Here is a 20,742-nt window from a genome sequence, read left to right as displayed (position 1 = left end):
ATGTATACCTAGGAGTACAACTGCAGGTCAAAAGGCAATTCTATGTTTAACTTTTTCAGTAACAACCAAACTATGTTCCAAAGCAGTGTCATCATTTCCATTCTCACCAGCACTGTCTCAAAGTTCCAACTTTTTGACAACTTTGCCAACATTTGTTATGGTCCATACTTTTGATTATAGCCCAGCCTAATGACTGAAAAAACTTTCTGATGGAAAACACAATTGGTGGGCCCACTCACTGCCAATGTTATTTTTCTAAATGAATCTAAGTTTTCCTTTTGCTTCAAATATCAGGGCACGAGAATGTAAATATTCTACCACAACATAATAAAACTCATTAGTCACAGTATGGACAGTAGTAAGCTTTGGTTTTCTAGAAATTCAAATAATGTGGACAATTTCAATTTTTAAAGATTCAAAAAGTAGTGAGGTATTATTCTAATTTCTCTTAATATATATCATCTGCACATGGCACTGTGGTTTTATGAAAAGGAGAGTAGAAAATATCTCACTTCATTTTAAGAAAGTGCTCTACTCTCCCTGTAGTATCTAGGATTCTCAGGTCAACTAGATTGGTTCTTGTGTTCTAAGTTTATTGGTAAGGCCATTTGGGTACCTATCTTTTTTTTTTTTTTCTTTTTTTTTTTTTTGAGACGGAGTTTCACTCATGTTACCCAGGCTGGAGTGCAATGGCGCGATCTCGGCTCACCGCAACCTCCGCCTCCTGGGTTCAGGCAATTCTCCTGCCTCAGCCTCCTGAGTAGCTGGGATTACAGGCACGCGCCACCATGCCCAGCTAATGTTTTGTATTTTTAGTAGAGACGGGGTTTCACCATGTTGACCAGGATGGTCTCGATCTCTGGACCTCGTGATCCACCAGCCTCGGCCTCCCAAAGTGCTGGGATTACAGGCTTGAGCCACCGCGCCCGGCCGTCAGGTACCTATCTGTTCACCTACTCAAGCTTAACTTTTAGTCTTTCACAATCATATACAGGTATCAGGGGAAATTATATTATTCTTTGATACAGACTACTTAAAACTTTACGTTCTCCTAAAAATTCCTCACTAGAGCTGAAAAGATCAGGCTGTTTTTCCCAAAGCATCTCTATATGTGTAAGTGATTCAGATCTCTTCATTATATGACTATTATCCTCTGATCATAGACACGTGTGAGTTTTCACATTTCCTCTAAGAAAACTTAAATGTACAAATTTGCCTCTACATCCAAAATTACCTTAGAGATATTTAGGGATGAGAGTTGGCTATGTGCCAGCAGTATTTTTAGTTCTGACCTTTGTTAAGGAAAAGAAGCTGGGGCACAGAGGTGCACAGCAGATTAGTGGAATTCTTAAGGATATGTCAAAATTTGTAAATCAATTTTTTTTTTTGTAGCTGAAATCAGAATTACTTATGTTAAAAGTGTGACTTGGTTTGGGTGTAAGACAGAAAAGAATGGTAGGGATTATAACAACCTGGAGGGTACATATCCAAACTAAAAACACCTACAACCAAAATGTTGAGAATGTTACAAAGGCCTGTTTGCAAGATGCTGCTCTCTGACCCTTACACTGGCCAGCACATGCTAAAAAGCACTGGCTCATTTCTTATTTCATTAGCAACTATCCTGCTTTACTGAAGGACACAGGCAGAAACAAAGAAGTCCTCAAAAGACTGCTCCATATGTAGCCTCAATTGGGCCTTGGACTTGCCCACTATTTTCCTTCACAGCTTATGACCCACCTTGTTACTTTGTGGCTTACTGAGATTTCCACAGCATTTCAGATTTTGAGGTGGCATTTCAGATTCTGATGTTTCAAAACAAACAATAAAAACCCTTCACACACCTTATGCTTCCTCTTGCCTTTGTTGGAAACTTTTTCTGAGGGTTGTTTCTGGGCCTCTCTCGTGTGTTTTTCTGCCACATTTTTCTTTTCCCCCTTGGGTGGCTCTGTTTCTTTGTAAGGCTTTCCTGGTATTCTAGTCAAAAGATTCAGGTCAATCTTCACAATAAGTGGATACCTGTCATCAGGCTCACTGAGGGGTGAAAGAAGTTCCTTCTCTTCCATAGGAGAGAACATTCGTTGCCGAAAAAAGCTATCTTCTTCCTCTATTGAGGAGGGTTTAACAGGAGTCCTATTACTCTCGGGGTACTTAGGAGTCTGTGAGGAAGGAGGAAGGCTCTCGCTTTCATCCGAGTCTGAGGATGAGGTATCTGTTTCTATGATTTCCCTTGATTTCTGGGAAGATTTACTTGTTGACTTATATTTCTTTTTCTCTGCTGCCGGTCGAGGGGAAGACTTAGACTCCTTCTTTATATTGGGTTTCCTTGAGCCTTTGGTGGCTGCTTTGTGTCTGCTGGAGGGCATACTGCTAGCCAAGTCTACAGGGGTTTCACTTTCTATCTTCAGGCCTCCACGAGGCTCTTCAGCAGCTGCCTTCTCAGCCTTTTTGGGTTGTTTTTTGCCTACAGTTCTTCTCTGTGTTGTGCTGTCACTCTGAGCAGGAGATTTCTGCCTCCCACGCCCACTTTCTGATCCCTTTTGGATGGTTTTGGAGTCTCGTCCAGGAGTAGCGGAACTCATTTCTTTAGGTCCACTTGTATCAGTGTAGCTATTCCCAGTGCCCTGCTCTCGGCCTTCCTTTTTGTAACCTTGAGATGATGGGATGTTACTGTCCACTGAAGAAGCAGGTGACACTTTATGTGGGTTCACCTTATTCAGCCAATTATCAAGTTGCCACTTGTTTGTTGGCGGGGGTTCAGGCTGAAAAACAGAGAAATATGTATGCTTTTGTCAATACTGAAGCTTTCTCCCTCCTTTATAACCTCAAAGAAGACAAAAACTACAATTGCCTCAAGCAACAAAAGCATTTACTTGCCATGATTCTCTATGAACCAAAGCAAAGGGCTGCATATTGACTATTAGCTCTTATCATCTGAATGAGAAGATAAGCTTAATGTTATATACAACCTTTAAATTAAAATATTCCCATTCAAGAATCCAATTTCAAAAGCATAATTACAAATGACCATACAGAATATTTAATTCTAAAAAGTAAAGAAATGATGTAGGTACAAAGAGATTTTCAACTGCAATTTAACAAGCTATACTAAAATTGTATTATATAAGATGCTTTTTATCAACAACAGGATGTTCTTTGTAACTACAGAACATCAATTACCATGTTGAATCATAAAAATAAAGACCAAACTAAAGATACACAATATTTTAGTGACCTGTAATATGATGCCAAGCAGTTCCTAATCTAGACCAAATTTCCTCAAACAACACGGAACCGTATGTTTCCTCCAAGGTACACAGTACAATTTCTTTTTGTCAGAATATGGAATCTTCTTTCCTTTACCTTTTATATTTAAATCAGGTCTTAAATGGACATCACCAAGAATCCTGAGAGGGCCTATGGAAGGTAGCCCCTCTCTCTGTCTCACCTCGGGAGATGCACTCTGGGATGGCTCATTTGCCTCACTGTCACTGGAACTACTTTCACTCTCTGAGTCAGATCCAGAGCTGCTTTCAGATCCACTGTGGCTACTAGAATCATCCCTGGAGTTATCTGCTCCTTCACTATTATGGTGTGAAGGTTCAGAGTTACTAAAAGAGATGAAACATACAAATGTCCAAAGTTTATTTTACATTGACAACAGGAAAACATCCAAATCTGACAACCAACTTTCTTGTTTTGTTTTGTTTTTTGAGACAGAGTCTCACTCTGTCACCCAGGCTGGAGTGCAGTGGCATGATCCTCAGCTCACTCCAACCTCCACCTCCCGGGTTCAAGCAATTCTTCTCTTAGCCTCCTGAGTAGCTGGGACTACAGGCACCTGCCACCATGCCCAGCTAGTTTTTGTATTTTTAGTAGAGGCAGAGTTTCACCATATTGGTCAGGCGGGTCTCAAACTTCTGACTTGAGGTGATATGCCCGCCTTGGCCTCTCAAACTGATGGGATTACAGGCGTCAGCCACCACACCCAACCACAACTCTCTTTAAAATGTTTACTCTTTGTTAGACTCTTAAAATTTTATGAATCCAGAACTTCACTGTAAATGAAATGAATAATTCCTTTTAAAAGTTTCTGATGTGCTGCTTAGCTATTAATTCTCCCCTTTTAAAAACAGTTTGAGGTATAATATACAAACCACCTACTTTAAGTGTATAACTCAATTATTTTTAGTTAATTTACAGAGTTGTACAACTACTATCAAAACTGATATTTACTTTTAAGGCCACTTATTATACCCCTACAAATGTTATCAGGCTGATCCAACTCTTACCAATAAAAGATAAAAGCAAAGGATGCTCACCTTCCTGGTGTGCTCCTCGGCATTGTCTTATCACAATCCTAAAATTAAAGCAGAAGAAGGAATCTGTGAATGAATAGAAAGTATTCTATTTGCTTCGTGTGAATAATATCTGAACTCTTAACAAAAAAAACTGGATTCTCTATGCAACAATGCCTAATTAACACTTATACTGTTTTTACCTAAAGAGTAACTGAATTGCCAGTATAAGATCAAAAGCTTTGTTAATAGTTATTATTGTCAATGATCTACTGCTTCATGAGTATGTTCTGATCCATAATAAATGTGAGGAAAACCCAATTTTTAAAAAAAATATAAGAAAAAAATGGAGATTTAAATACAGAGAGGAAAACTACAACATTCCAGTGTCAGAAAGCTTATTAGAAGAAACTTATTTTAAGTAATAAATGCATTATTCAATTATCATTTTTATAAGATACAATGAAAATATACTACATGAGACTGGCAAAATAATACAATAGTAGACATACCTGTTCCCCATCACTGTCTTCACTGCTGCTCAGTTTTAAGTCATCTTTTAACATACTAAGAGAAAAGGCAGAAAGGATTATTATTTTTGGAACAGTTTACATGGTATGCCAAAGTACTAAATTCTAGAAACAATCACTGTGGTAGCCAAAGATTCAACCAAAAAACAAAACACCAGTAAGTCTTATTCTATCTAGTTTGATTCAGTCTCAAAATTGAGAATCAAGGAATTTAACTATCTCATAAGCTCTAACCTTCCCGTGAATAAAATATTCACCTTTTCTAATTAAACAAAAGCAACTTTCTATAAACTCTTATATTCAGTTCTGTAATCTCTAATTTTTCCTTTAATTGTGCACACACATATTCATTATTAAAAATTAACACAGCCATACCCAACAATCCACTAGAGAGATATAAGTCCTAAAAAGAAGGAAGACAAAATGAAAGCATCAAGCAATTCTTTCTTTGTACCCTATGTTCCACAAAGAGAGGTTAGTGTAACTGTTAACAACTGGGTAACTGTGAAAACCAGAACAGTTTCCTAAGCCAAAGTTTTACTTCATAAATGCATTGCTATGAAAGAAATTGCCCTCTATAAATAAAAATTTCAGGTAAAAGCCTTGGCTTTATAGCAGCAATGACTATGTACATGTTTTTAAAACTCCTAAGTTCTGGCTGGGTGCAGTGATTCACACCTATAATCCCAGCACTTAGGGAGGCCGAGGTGAGCAAATCACCTGAGGTCAGGAGTGAGACTAGCCTGGTCAACATGGTAAAACCTCGTCTCTACTAAAAATACAAAAATTAGCTGGGGGTGGTGGTGAGTGCCTATAATTCCAGCTGCTCAGGAGATTGAGGTAGGAGGAGAATTGCTTGAACCTGGGAGCTGGAGGTTGCAGTGAGCTGATATCCCATCACTGAGCTCCAGCCTGGGTGACAGAGCAAGACTGTCTCAAAAACAAAAACAAAAATAAAACCGCCCAAGTTCCAGAGTCTCCCTTGAGCAAAATTCAAATCAATTAAAACACATACACAAATACTAAAAGCTAACAGTTTCTGGAATTTGTTTTTGAAAGTAAAATTAAAGATGTAAAATCAAAACAATTAAACTTAAAATTGTCTACACAGCCCACAAAACATTTCTTATCTTTTTACAGAGGAGGAAAAATTAATACAAAGCTTAGGGAGAACTACAACTAGAAAAAGGTCTAATTTCTCATTACCAGTAATTCCATTACCTTTCTTAAAATTTCATGACTATCTCCAATCAGCGGGAAGGAAATCTTTCACTCTAATAACTACTTGTACTTTCCCCATCAAAGTTTAACCTACATTTCTGTACCTGACCCTAAGTTCAAAATATAACATATAAAAGATCACCTTGAAATAAAGTAACCAGATGATTTTTAAAACAGGCCCAATTAAATGGAACAGGGAAAAAAGAGTTTTCTTTCAGGCAAGGGCTGAGTACGTCTATCTCTATGACTGATTTTCCTCTAAGGAAATGTACTTACTCTGAATTCTCTCAGCCCTTATGATTTAATAATGGCAGCTCAATGAACTTGTTTACACATGTGAATATGTCAAAGCTTTTACCAGACTGCTCAAGGCCCTGCACACACTTTTGTTCCCTTAGCAACCAAAGTGATAGGTACAAATATGTAAGTACAGAGCAGTTCTTTACATACAAATAAATATGATAACAGGAATATAATTTGAATTTTTCAGTGTGGGGGGGTGCTTCTTGTGTTCATGTATTTTCATTCTTAGTTCTTATGTTCAGCTGAAGTGCTACCAGGCTCGGGGCATCACAGTAGTTTGTGACTGTGGCATAGAAAGCTGGCACTATAGTCACTGTTTCTTTAGAACTTTAATCACTGAGTTAACTTGCAGTCTCAGGAATTCATTTTTTAAGTTGGAATTTGTTTTCATCCAATACATTACCCTGTTACATTTTTAAAAATATATTCCTGGATCTACCAACAAAATAAAAATAAGAAAACTTAAAGACAGTACAAACTACATTTGTTACTTAATCTAGTGGTTAAATGAAGGGCTTGGCTTAAAGAAAAATCATGTCTTTTTCTATTTTATGACTTCTTTACTAAATACAAATTAGGAATATACACACAAAAACATACACCTGCAACTCTCAGATGAGAAAAAAAAAATTATCTCAGAGCAGAGGCAGGCAAACTGTGGCCACAAGCCAAATCCAACCTGCCACATTGTTATAAAGAGTGTGGCTGGAATATGGTCTACAGCTGCTTTCATATTACAGTGGCAGAGCTGAGCAGTTAAAACACAGACTATGTGGCTCTGAAAGCCTAAATATTTCACTATCTGACCCTTTACATAAAAGTTTGCATGCTCATGCCTTAAAAGATCAATATTTATTTTATTTTTTAATTTTGAGACTGAGTATCACTCTGTGGTCCAGGCTGGAGTAAAGTGGTGTAATCTCAGCTCCCTACAACCTCAGCCTTCCAAGTTCAAGTGATTCTCCTGCCTCAGCCTTCCAAGTAGCTGGGATTACAGGCACCACCACCAAGCCTGGCTAATTTTTTATTTTTAGTAGGAAGGGGTTTCACCACATTGGCCAGGCTGGTCTCGAACTCCTGACCTCACAGGATCCACCAGCCTTGGCCTGCCAAATGCTGGGATTACAGTTGTGAGCCACCTCGCCCAGCCTCAATATTTCTAAATATTGTTAAAAATACCCAGATATAGCCAGGCGCGGTGGCTCACGCCTGTAATCCCAGCACTTTGGGAGGCCAAGGCAGGTGGATCGTGACATCAAGTGGATCACAACGTCAAGCAATCAAGACCATCCTGGCCAACACGGTAAAACCCTGGCTCTACTAAAAATACAAAAATTAGCTGGGCTTGGTGACGTGCGCCTGTAGTCCCAGCTACTTGGATGGCTGAGGCAGGAGAATTGCTTGAACCCGGGAGGCAGAGGTTGCAGTGAGCCAAGATTGCGCCACTGCACTCCAGCTGGCGAAAGAGCGAGGCTCCGTCTCAAAACAAACAAACAAAAAAACTCCCCCAGATATTACAGGTAACTTTTATAAAAATGATAAACATGAAACTTATTAAGCAATAAACTTACGATTTAGACTGGTGCCCATTTGAAGTTTTAGAAGGATTATATCTTTCTGGAACAAAAACAATGAAGTGAGCAACTAAAGTATGGCTATTTAGACTGTAAAATGTCTATATAAAATATCTACCCTCAAATAAATGTAAATCAAACAATGAAATATAGTTCTTCATCCACCAAACAGGTAACACCTTCAAGCCCAATAATATGAGATACTACAGGGGAAATAAGCATGCATTCCTGTTGCTGGTAGGACTGTAAACTCATACTATCTTCTTGGAGGGCAATCTGGTAATATACTATAACTACACTGCTAACTGACTTAGTAATTCTAATATAAGGAATTTACATTACAGGCATAACCTTGACACACACACACACACACACACACACACGGGAATGTTTTCATAGCATGGTTTGTAACAGCAAAAACTGGAAAAAAAAAATGTCCGTCAATATTTAAGGTGGAACTAAGAAATGGATATACAGATAAAGAAAGCATAATTTCCCAAAATACCTTATAACTAGTATAAATCTACCTTAATTAAGAAGTTACTGCTCTTGGCAATAAATTATGATAAAGTGAAATAAATTATGCCTGCTCTTGTTACCCAGGTTGGAGTGCAACGGCACAATTTTGGCTCACTGCAACCTCCGTCTCGGGTTCAAGCGATTCTCCTGTCTCAGTCTACCAAGTAGCTGGGATTACAGGCACCCGCCACCACACCCAGCTAATCTTTGTATTTTTAGTAGAGGTAGGATTTCGCCATATTGGCCAGGCTGATCTTGAACTGCTGACCTCATGATCTGCCTTCCCTGGCCTCCCAAAGTGCTGGGATTACAGGTGTGAGCCACCGTTCCCAGCCAGATACTTTCATATTATAAAACAATTTTAAGGTTAAAAGAATGAGCTAGAGCTTTATACTGATATAGAAATAGCTCTAAAACAAAGTGAAAAACACAAAGTAATAATGAGTAGAGGCAGCTTATAATCCCATTTGTGAACAGCTTTTAGGAAAGAGAATGGGAGAGGAGTAGAAGAATGAAATATTCTTAAAAGATGACGACTATAAAAAACAAGCTGAGAAAAAGGAAATAAAAAGAAGAGAGAAAATGTAAATTTTCTGGCCTACATCTAGCTATTTTCTGCATATTAACAATGTCAGGTCCCTTTTTCTTGTAGCTACAGCCTTTATGGTGGAACTAAGAAATGGATATATAGATAAAGAAAAGCATACATCAAAAGAGGTATTCTTCTAGTTTTACCTCTGCATTAAGATCACTGAAGATAACAAATCAAGGATCAAAAAGTTCCACATTTTCATTTTCCAAAATACCTTATGACTAGTATAAATCTACCTTAATTAAGAAGTTACTGCTCTTGGCAAAAAGAATACCTATCTTGTTACCGAGGTATATGGTGAAGCCCACACATTTGCAATGGTTCCTGATCTTACCACTCTCAGTCTACACAACCACAGTCTCTTGGAACCGATTTGAATTCCCTAAGACTATCTTCCCTAGAAGTTCTTCTGACAGGCCAAAAGAGTAAGGGCAAAGGTGAGGGTATAGCAGGCAGAGGACTTTCTACCCAGATCAGAAAACCAAGGAAGAATAAACAGGGAACGTACAAATATAAGAAGAAAAGAGACATGGTCAGCTAAATAAAATGACCCCTTCCTGTGTGGCACTTTACCATCATAGAACCAAGTATCTTCATGAAGAAAGTTAAAAGAAAGAATGACTCTTGAGTTTATGAGGTGCCCATCAAATTGTGTTCACTAACTATTAGTTCAAATACTTAACAAAAGTAGTGTATGTTGATCTCCAATGACCTACAGTTCTTGAATTTTTTAAAGCATAACAATTTTTCAGCTCAACCCATTACTACTCATTAGATCATAAAAATCAGTATATGAGGGTGTGGTGGCTCACACCAGTAATCCCAACACTTTGGGAGGCGAGGTGCGTGGATCACTTGAACTCAGGAGTTCGAGACCAGCCTGAGCAACATAGTGAGACCCTACCTCTATGAAAAATTTAAAAAATCAGCCAGGCATGGTGGCATGTTCCCGAAGTCCCAGCTACTCAGAAGGCTGAGGCAGGAGGATCACTTGAGACCTGGAGATGGAGGCTGCAGTGAGCTACGACCACACCACTACATTCCAGGAAAAAAAAAAAAGAAAAAGAAAAATGAAAAAAGATATGACATGTAAAGTTATTATCAAAATTATATATGGTATGACCATGAAAGCTGAATGTTCAATAAATAGCTTAATTTGAAAAACCAAGAGGGAAAGAAATACTCACTTTGTTCTCCAGGGCCAAAATTGGACTGCTGAGACTCCTAAGAAAAAGGAACATAATATTATACAAAGTGACACTAAAAAAGAAAGGTTAATTAGTGAAGAATGCTTAAATTATATAAAAACACTTCAAGTACTTGAAAAAGCACAGAAAGAATATAATGATCCTGTCTGATCAGCTTTGGCAATTTTGTGATCAATAATGGACTTTCCCAGAGATTAATACAAAAAGAATTAAGCCACCTAATAATCTTTATCATTCAATTCTTTCAGCAGCATCCATTGTAGTCATATTCTTATTCGGAGCCCTTTAGAAAGTAAATTCAATTTAAAAATCTTGGTTTTAAGAAAACACTTTATTTAAAACTAAAGGTAATACTGAAGACAGTGTACTAGGTGAAAATAGCTGCATAACCTTTATTCATTAAAAGCATTCCACTTTTTTGGGAGGCCGAGGTGGGCAGATCACGAGGTCAGGAGATCAAGACCATCCTGGCCAATATGGTGAAACCCCATCTCTACTAAAAAATACAAAAATTAGATAGGTATGGTGGCACGTGGCTATAGTCCCAGCTACTCAGGAGGCTGAGGCAGAAGAATCACTTGAATCCAGGAGGTGGAGGTTACAGTGAGCCGAGATCATGCCACTGCACTCCAGCCTGGTGACAGAGCAAGACTCCATCTCAAAAAACCAACCCCCCCCAAAAAAAAAACCTCACCACTTTTATAGACTAAAAAACCCCATATGAATATTTCCTTATCATTTTACTACCTCCTTCTCCCTGCTCCCAATATTTTATATACATTAGCAACTTGAAGAAGAGATGGTCATATACTTCCATGTAAGCCCTATAACAGCATAGTGGCTGGCACTCAGGAAGCACCAATAGTGAGAAACCAAAATGTCACCCTCAGTAAAACATGGCTTTCCAAACTCAATTTTCATGACCAGAACAGCTGTTCCATATGTACAAACTATGCATTTCTCAAAATTAAGTCTGAGTACAAGATGTAGCACTAAAATTACACAAATATTCCTAAAAGCCTACTTAAAAACAAGCATAATCTTCCTTTAGTTACAGAATTGTCTGTGAAAGAACAATTAAACTAATAGGAAAGCTAAAATATAGTGTTGCTGTTAAAAAAACATTAAAAACTTATTTCTACAGTCAACTGATTTTCCAAGAGGATGCCAAGACCATTACATGGCATCCTCTTAATAGTGCTGGGAAAACTGAATAGCCATAGGCAAAATAAAGCTGGGACTTTATATCACACCGTATAAAAAAAACTAATTCAAAATGGACCAAAGACCTGTAAATGTAAAAGCTAGAGCTATAAAATCCTTAGAAGAAAACATAGTGCCAAATCTAAAATGACCTGGGATTTGGCAAGATAAGCTGGACTTAATTAAAATTAAGAACTTCTGTGCTTCAAATGATGTTATCAAAAAAGTGAAAAGACAACTCACAGAATGAGAGAAAATATTTGCAAATGATATCTCTGATAAGGGGCTGGTATCCACAGTATACTACAAAGAGCTCTTACAATTCAATAATAAAACAATCCAATTAAAAAACAGGAAAAGAACCTGAATAAACATTTACCCAAGGAAGACATATAAATGGCCAATAAGCAGATGAAAAGATGTCTCACACTTGTCATCAGGGAAATACAAATCAAACCACTTCACACCCACTAGGATGACTAGAATCAAAAAGACAGATTTAACAAGTGTGGATAGGGATGTGGAAAAAATCAGAACCCTGGTGAGAATGTGAAATGGTATAGCTACTTTGGAAACATTCTGGCAGTTCCTCAAATAAGTTAACACAGAGTTACCAGAAGACCCAGACATTCCACTCTTAGGTATATAACCAAACAAAATATAAACATATGTCTACACAAACACTTCTACATAAGTGTTTATAGCAACATTATTCATAATAGCCAAAAAGTGGAAACAACTCAAATGCCCAACAGCTGATGAATGTACGAACAAAATGTGACATACATCCGTACACTGGAATAGTATTTGGCCATAAAAAGGAATGAACTACTATTACATGCTACAACTTAGATGAATCTTGAAAACATAATGTTAAGTGAAAGAATCTAGTCACAAAAGACCACATGCTACCTTATCCTATTTATATAAAATGTTTACAACAGGGAAATCTATAGTAGACTAGACTAGTGGTTGCTTAAGGGTGGGAAGGAGGATAGAGGGAAAGAGGGATAACAGCTAAAGGGTACAGTTTCTTTTTGAGTTGATGATTTACAAATAAACTCAAAACTACTGAACTCTACACTTGAAGCAGGTGAATTAGATGGTAAGTGAATCGCATCTCAGTATGTGAAAAAACTGTAACTAAAGCAGTAGGCAAGAGGTCACTTTTGTGACTTCTGTTTAAAATGAAGATTCCAGGGTGGGTATGGTGGCTTACACATGTAATCCCAATACTTTGGGAGGCTAAGGTGGAAGAATCGCTTGATGCCAGGAGCTCAAGACCAGCCTGGGCAACATATCAAGACCCCATCTGTACAAATAACAAAAGTAAAATAAAATGAAGATTCCTTTATCTCCTTGAATTGCTTATTGTCTAATATTCATTTACTTGGTGAATGGTCTAAAAGTTATTAGCCCTATATTCCAAGTAATCTCTGATTTCTTTGTCTTATCTCTGACAAAGTCCCCAAATACTACTAGATTCTGTCTCTTAAACACCCACCAAAGGCAAGACCACTTGAACAGGAAAGATTCAGGTCCTCATCTTTCTTACCTACAGTGACCTTCTAATGGATCTTCCTGGCTCTAGTCTTTCTCCTTCACTCAACTATAGCCTCCAGTTTATCCTTCTACAGCCCAAGTCTTAGTATGTGTCATCACTGCTTGCCTATTTTTCGTAGAATCTCCAATGACTCTGTTTTTTCCTAGTATGAAACCCAAACTCCCTGGCATCATACTTACTCATGTATCAAAGTACTGAGAAAACAGAATAAGCAAAAACTGACAAGGGCCCTGTCCCCAAGGAGCTTAACACCTATTTGAATGTCAATATGACTACCTTTGCAAATACTCATGCAAATCAAAGTAAAATGGCAACTGTGATAAGTACAATAAAGGGCAAATACGCAGAATTATATTGAGTTTGTAATTGTGTGTGTCTGTGTGTATGAGAGAGAGAGAGAGAGAGAGAGAGAGAGAGAGAGAGATCTAGCCAGGAAGATGACCAAAGGCTTCCCTGAGGGACCTGCCATTCAGATTGAAGTTTGAAGGATATGTAGGAAATAAACTGGGAAAGGAGGAGATAGGCTAAGTGCCGTAGGGAGAGAGAAAACATGTGGTGTAATGCCAGCTTAAAAGGAAGAGCACAGCTAGTACGAGGAACTTAAAGGTAGCCCACAGGGAGGAAAAAGTACAGGTGAAAGAGTGGTAAGACATGAGACTGAGACCTAAAAAGCTACATCACACAGTTTACAGACCTTGTAGACCATATTAAAGACCTGTGTGTGTGCAGCTTATTAAGTAGAAGAGTCACGCAACTATATCTGCATATTGTGAAGACCATCTCGCCTACTAAGTGGAGAACAGCTTTACAAAAGCTAGGATGGCGTTAAGGATACAAAATGAGGTTACTAGAGTAGTAGTAGAGTAGAAGCTGTGGCTTAAACAAGTTTGTCTTCAGGTTTTTTATCATGTACTCTATTACTAAGAAATTTTTCCATTTGTATCTCCAAAATATGTACAGAGTATGCATTACTACTTAACTAACATATGTATAAGGTTAATATATTGCAATTTTAAAGGCGTAAGATAAAACTTAACATTTTTAATTTTTAAATTATATTTATGAATGACAACAAAAACCTTCCTTACACACAAAAATATAACACTTCAAAGGTATGACTAAGCCTTTCAGCCGGAACCACCATCTTCCAGTAATTCGCCAAAATGACGAACACAAAGGGAAAGAAGAGAGGCACTCGATGTATGTTCTCTAGGCCTTTTAGAAAACATGGAGTTGTTCCTTTGGCTATGTGAATCTATAAGAAAGGTGATATTGTAGACATCAAGGGAATGGGTACTGTTCAAAAAGGAATGCCCCACAAATGTTATCATGGCAAAACTGGAAGAGTCTACAATGTTACCCAGCATGCTGTTGGCATTGTTGTAAACAAACAAGTTAAGGGCAAGATTCTTGCCAAGAGAGTTAATGTGCGTATTAAGCACTCTAAGAGCCGAGATAGCTTCCTAAAACGTGTGAAGGAAGATGATCAGAAAAAGAAAGAAGCAAAAAAGAAAGGTACCTGGCTTCAACTGAAGCACCAGCCTGCTCCACCCAGAGAAGCACACTTTGTGAGAACCAATGGGAAGGAGCCTGAGCTGCTAGAACCTATTCCCTATGAATTCATGGCATAATAGTTGTTAAAAATAAATAAATAAATAAAAGACCTCTGGACTGTTAAAAAAAAAAACAAAAAAAACCCAAAAAACAAAGGTATGACTAAGACTGACTTATTTTGACATCTGGTTTCAACAGATGCCACAAAGATATAGTTATACTCATGGAAGAAATACTATGCTTATTAAATCATAGTACCAAACTTTCAGTCCTGCACATTATGTAAAGGATTCTACTGAAGTTGAATTAGATTTCCATGTTCTCTGGTATAAATCATTTAGGAAAATTAATTAAAAGTTTGCGTTTTAATATTTTTAGCAAATAGGCTCACACCACTGAGTAGAATTTTTTGTTCAGCTCTTTAAAGTTTGCACTTTAGTAACCGTGGTTATTGGTAACAAAAAAACTAAAAATACATAAACAATGACAATATTATTTTTAAGTGTTATTTTCCTAACGGGTATATTTTTTATGGGAGCAGTTACTTCATTCATTGTTAAAACACTGTTTGTTTGTTTGTTTTTTTCGAGATGGAGTTTCATAGTTGTCACCCAGGCTGGAGTGCAATGGAGTGATCTCTGCTCACTGCAACCTTTGCCTCTTGGGTTCAAGTGATTCTCTCAGCCTCCCAAGTAGCTGGGATTACAGGTGTGTGCCACCACACCTGGCTAATTTTTGTATTTTTAGCAGAGATGGGGTTTCTCCACGTTGGCCAGGCTGGTCTTGAACTCCTGATCTCAGGTGATCTTGGGCCCACCTTGGCCTCCCAAAATGCTGGGATTACAGGCATGAGCCACCACACTCGGCCAACATCATATTTACTCTGAAGAGAGAAGGCGTTTAATTAATTTTTTTTTTTTTTTTTTTTTTTGAGACGGAGTTTCGCTCTTGTTGCCCAGGCTGGAGTGCAATGGAGCGATCTCGGCTCACCACAACCTCCGCCTCCCGGGTTCAGGCAATTCTCCTGCCTCAGCCTCCTGAGTAGCTGGGACTACAGGCACGCGCCACCATGCCCAGCTAATTTTTTGTAGTTTTAGTAGAGACGGGGTTTCACCATGTTGACCAGGATGGTCTTGATCTCTTGACCTCGTGATCCACCCGCCTCGGCCTCCCAAAGTGCTGGGATTACAGGCTTGAGCCACCGCGCCCGGCCTAATTTTTTAAAAATACATTACAAAAAGACACATATGGCATATTTGGTGGTGGTGTGTATGTGTGTGCATGTATGAGTGAGAGAGGGACAGAGAGAGAGATAAAAAGAGAGAGGTGTCTAACTCACTTTTAAGTGGAATAACTGACATGATGAAATAACTTCTATGTTAGTATAAAAAATATTCAGATTCACTCCTCATTTCATTACAGAACATATTGTACAGAGCATGATTTTATAGCTGAGTTGAAGATTTTCCACAGTTCCAGACATTTCTGCATTGCTGCAACAGTACAACTGTGCATCAGCTGCACTTGTACCATTACTATTGCCTTGTCCTGGGTTCCTTTTTATAGTTCCTGCTAAAGCAGCCCCTATATCAATAGTGGCATATGGAATAGGAAGGAAAAGAGGGAAGGAGATGGGGAGGAGAAGATGGTAAGATAAACATTTGTGAAGAACCTAGGTAAAGCAGGTCTAGGTAAAGAACAGTGTCACCTCCTGTAGGATGCTAACCCCAAATTCCCTAGGTATAACAACTTTCTCCCTTCTCTGTCCTCTCACTGGACAAGTATCACATGGAGCTTTTAGGTATATTATACATGAAGTTGTACCCACTGAAATTCGGAGAATGACATAAGCCTAAGCAACAATCAGTCAGCAGCTAACTGAGGTGTCCCACAAACACCAAAATCTAAACACTATTACCTGAGTATATATACCCAAACTCAGTTAACAAACATTCATTGAAAAGCTACTTCATGCCAGAACTATTCTAGGCATTGGCACAGCATTTTCCTATGTTTTTTAAATACCCACCGTAGTTAAACCAAAAACATTTAAATTGTACAGTATTCTATCTCCAGTGTCAGGAACACTGCTGGAGGTTGTTCCAAACATATGGTGAAAAAGTGCAAAGGCAATCAAAATCTTTAATATTCTTTAAGCTATCCCCAACTATACACATATTCTGATTGCCTCTGGTGCCAGTGAAGTAGTGGTGCTCTAGTCTAAAGCTACTCTGCTCTACTTGGGCAGTGAATTTCAACTACTCTTGTGAAGATTTCCAAAGGTTACCTGCTCTTTTTCCCATGGATCATTTGTTTTTCCCTTTCTACTAAACCATCAGCATATAACAAAATATCTTCATCTTATAAAAACACTCCTCTGACATCACCACACAGTTCTTGGTACCACATTCTCTGTTCCTTTTTACAGTAATTTTTTCTAGCCCTGGTGCAGCCCCACGTGGCCTGGCCCTGGGCCTGTGGGCAATCGGGGTGCTTTAAAAAAAAAAATGCTTCTAAAGACACTTACTCTGATCTTTTGAGCCTAGTATACAATTAGTCTTTTACCCTTATTTTTCTACTAAAAATCTTTGTTAATAAAGAACAAATTGTCAAATCTAATGCCAGGAACACAGTAAAAAGTTAATAAGTATCTGTTTAATAAATATATAAGCATTATCAAATTTGCATAGATAAAAACATGTCTAACATAAAATACATATTAAATGTCTAACGGTAGATTAGACATCGCAGAACAACAGATTAGTAAACCTGAAGACACAGCAATACAAACCATCCAAAATGGGGCAATAAAATAGGTGACTCCCACACAAAAAAAAGAAAGAAAAAGAACATAGCATTGGTAAACTCTGGGACAACTTTGAGGGGCCTAATATATATGTAATTGGAGTCCTTGAAGAAAAAAAAAGGGAAGGAGAGAATAAAAAAAGGGAAGGAGAGGATAAAAAAAGTTTTTTGAGTAATTATAGCAAGTTACCCAAATTTGATGGAAACTGTTAAGATCAAAGTTTCAAGAAGCTGAACAAACCCCAAACACAAGAAAGATAAAGAGAACTATACCGGGACATATCATAACTGAACAGATTAAAAGCAATGATTAAAAATTTAAAGGCAGCACACCCCCAATCCCCCCAAAAAAGGACACTTTGCATATAAAGAAAGAAAAAAATGACATCAAAGTACATATCAGAAACAATGTAAGTTGGCAGACAGTGGGGTAAGATCCTCAACCTACAATTCTATAGCCAACAAAAACACTTTAAAAAATAAAAAAATTTTAAAAAATGGAAAAGTAAAATAAAGATTTATTTAAAGTATTCAAAGAAATATTTTAAAAAGTCTTCCAGACAGAAGTAAAATGGGCCAGGCACGGTGGCTCACGCCTGTAATCCCAGCACTTTGGGAGGCAGAGACAGGTGGACCACCTGAGGTCAGGAGTTTGAGAACAGCTTGGCAAACATGGAGAAACCCCACCACTGCTAAAAATACAAAAAAAAAAAAAAAAAAAAATTTAGCCGGGCAGGGTGGCAGTCGCTGTAATCCCAGCTACTCCGCAGGCTGAGACAGAAGAATTGCTTGAACTGGGGAGGCAGAGGCTGCAGTGAGCCAAGATTGCACCACTGCACTCCAGCCTAGGTGACAGAGCAAGACTTTGTCTCAAAAAAAAAAAAAAGAAAGAAAGAAAGAAGAGATAATAGTGTGTTTATTTGATTGTTTTGAGACAGGGTCTCACTGCCACCCAGACTGGAGTGCAGTGGTGTGATCACGGCTCACTGCAGCCAAGATTTCCAGGGCTTGAGCTATCTTTCCATGTCAGCCTCCTGAGCAGCTGGGACCATAGGTACGTACCACCACACTCAGATAATTTTTTTATTTTTTTGTAGAGATAGCATCTCAGTATGTTGCTGAGGCTGGTCTCAAACTCCTAGACTCAAGTGATCCACCTTCCTTGGATTCCCAAAGGCTGGGATTATAGGTGTGAACCATTGCAGCCAGCCTAAAAGATTAAATAGATAGTTTAAATAAAAAATAGTAACATCATGCCATTTATGCCTTACGTGGGAGTAAAACATAAACAAGAATAATACAGATAATACAGATTCTAGGAGGGGAGAAATGCAAGTATAATGATAATAGGGTCTTATACAGTAGAAAAGGATGGTATAAAATCACTTGAAGATAGAGGCTGTTAAAAAAAAAAACCTGATGAGACAAACAGAAATCAAAATGCAAGATAGTAGATTTAAGCCCAACTATATCAATAATCACATTAAATGTAAGTGGTCTGAACACCCTGATTAAAGAGCAGAGTGTCAGATTATATTTAAAAAGCACAACAAAATAATATACTACCTACAAGAAATGCATTTTAAATATAAGAACATAAATAGGTTAAAAGCAAAAGGTTGGAAAAAAGTATACCATACTAACATTAAATAAAAGAAAGCTGGAGCTGGTCATGTTAATATGAAAGTAACTTTTACAGCAAAGAATATTATCAGGTTTAAAAGGGGTCATTTCATAATAATAAAGGCTCAATTCATTAAGAGGTAACAATCCTTAGTGTTTATGTACCTAAAAACAGATTTTGAGAGGGCATGAAGAAACAAAGCAAGAACATACATACAAATTCGAACTATAGTTGAAGATTAACTCTCAATAATAGATAACTGATAGAATTAAAATGAGTAAGAATATAAAAGATTATACCCTATAAGCCAACTTAACCTAACAGGATACTCCACTCAACAACAGCAAAATAAGCATTCTTTTCTTTTCTTCTTTTTGAGACAGGGTCTTTCTCTGTCATCCAGGCTGGAGTATGGTGGCATGATCATGGCTCACTGTAGCGCTGATCTCTTGTGCTCAGGCAATCCTCTTGTTTCAGCCTCCTGAGTAAAAGGAACTACAGGTGCCTGCCACCGTGCCCTGCTGATTTTTTAAATTTTTTTGTAGAGATGAGGTTTTGCTATATTACCTAGGTTGGTCTTAAACTCCTGGCCTCCAGGAATCCTCCCACCTCAGCCAAGCGTTGGGATTACAAACATGGGCCACCACACTGGCTGGAATACATATTCTTTTAGAGTGTACACAAAACATTAGCCAAAAAAGACAATAATCTGGGATATAAAATAAGTCTCAATAAATGTAAAAAGAGTCATCTCATATAACGTATGATCCATTACCATAATGGAATTAAATCACAAATCAATAACACAAAATATGTAGAAAATATCCAAATATTTGGGAACAAACACAATTAGAAATAATCCAAAAAACAAGAAATCAGGCAGGGCATGGTAGCTTATGCCTGTAATCCCAGCACTTAGGGAGGCTAAGGCGGGCAGATCACTTCAGGTCAAGAGCTCCAGACCAGCCTGGCCAACATCACGAAACCCCCTCTGTACTAAAAATACAAAAACTAGCCGGATGTGGTAGTGTACCCCTGTAATCCAGCTACTAGAGAGGCGGAGGCAGGAGAATCACTTGAATCCAGGAGGCAGAGATTGCAGTGAGCTGAGATCAAGCCACTGCACTCTAGCCTGGGGACAAGAGTGAAACTCCATCTGGAAAAAAAAAAATAGAAAGAAAACACAAAATCAAAAGGTGTTTTTTTCTTGTTTTGAGGTTGCCCAGGCCAGAGCACAATGGCTCCATCTCAGTTCACTGCAACCTCCACCTTCCAGATTCAAGTGATTCTTGTGCCTCAGCCTCTCAAGTAGCTGTGCCACCACCCTCCCCCACCAGCTAATTTTTGTACTTTTAGCAGAGATGGGGATCCACCATGTTGGCCAGGCTGATCTTGAACTCCTGACCTCAGGTTATCCACCCACCTGGGCCTCCCAAAGTGCTGGGATTAACAGGTGTGAACCACCGCACCCGGCCCTCAAAAGGTATTTTAAACTGACTAAAAATGCTTGAACCTGGGAGGTGGAGGTTGCAATGAGCCAAGACTGTGCCACTGCACTCTAGCCTGAGCAACACAGTGAGACACCATTTAAAAAAAAAAAGAACAAATTAAGCCAAAAGAAAACAGAAAAGTAAAAGATCAGGATAGAAATCAGTACAATAAAAAACAAAACAGAGAAGATTCCAAAATGCAGCTCTCAATAAAATGGACAATCTCTAGTGAGGGCAATCAAAAAAAAGACAAGAAA

The 20,742-nt window shown here is 38.2% G+C and overlaps 1 protein-coding gene across 4 annotated transcripts in view; it reads right to left on the bottom strand.

The window, feature by feature from the left end:
• AFF4 (AF4/FMR2 family member 4) overlaps nt 1-20,742 on the bottom strand; it is an 87,182-nt gene that overhangs the window by 16,685 nt on the left and 49,755 nt on the right. For all 4 annotated transcript variants that reach the window (XM_032253487.1, XM_032253680.1, XM_032253643.1 and 1 more), the window contains 6 exons: nt 10,225-10,261; nt 7,924-7,969; nt 4,811-4,865; nt 4,323-4,360; nt 3,449-3,611; nt 1,845-2,762 (listed from right to left, as the gene is read on the bottom strand). In XM_032253487.1, coding sequence (XP_032109378.1) covers nt 1,845-2,762; nt 3,449-3,611; nt 4,323-4,360; nt 4,811-4,865; nt 7,924-7,969; nt 10,225-10,261 — 1,257 coding nt within the window. The remainder of the gene's footprint in view (nt 1-1,844; nt 2,763-3,448; nt 3,612-4,322; nt 4,361-4,810; nt 4,866-7,923; nt 7,970-10,224; nt 10,262-20,742) is intronic.

Source organism: Sapajus apella, unplaced genomic scaffold (assembly GCF_009761245.1).
Source record: "Sapajus apella isolate SASKATOON/1434 unplaced genomic scaffold, GSC_monkey_1.0 scaffold1, whole genome shotgun sequence".
Lineage (NCBI taxonomy): Eukaryota > Metazoa > Chordata > Mammalia > Primates > Cebidae > Sapajus > Sapajus apella.
This window is presented reverse-complemented; position numbering and strand designations above follow the sequence as displayed.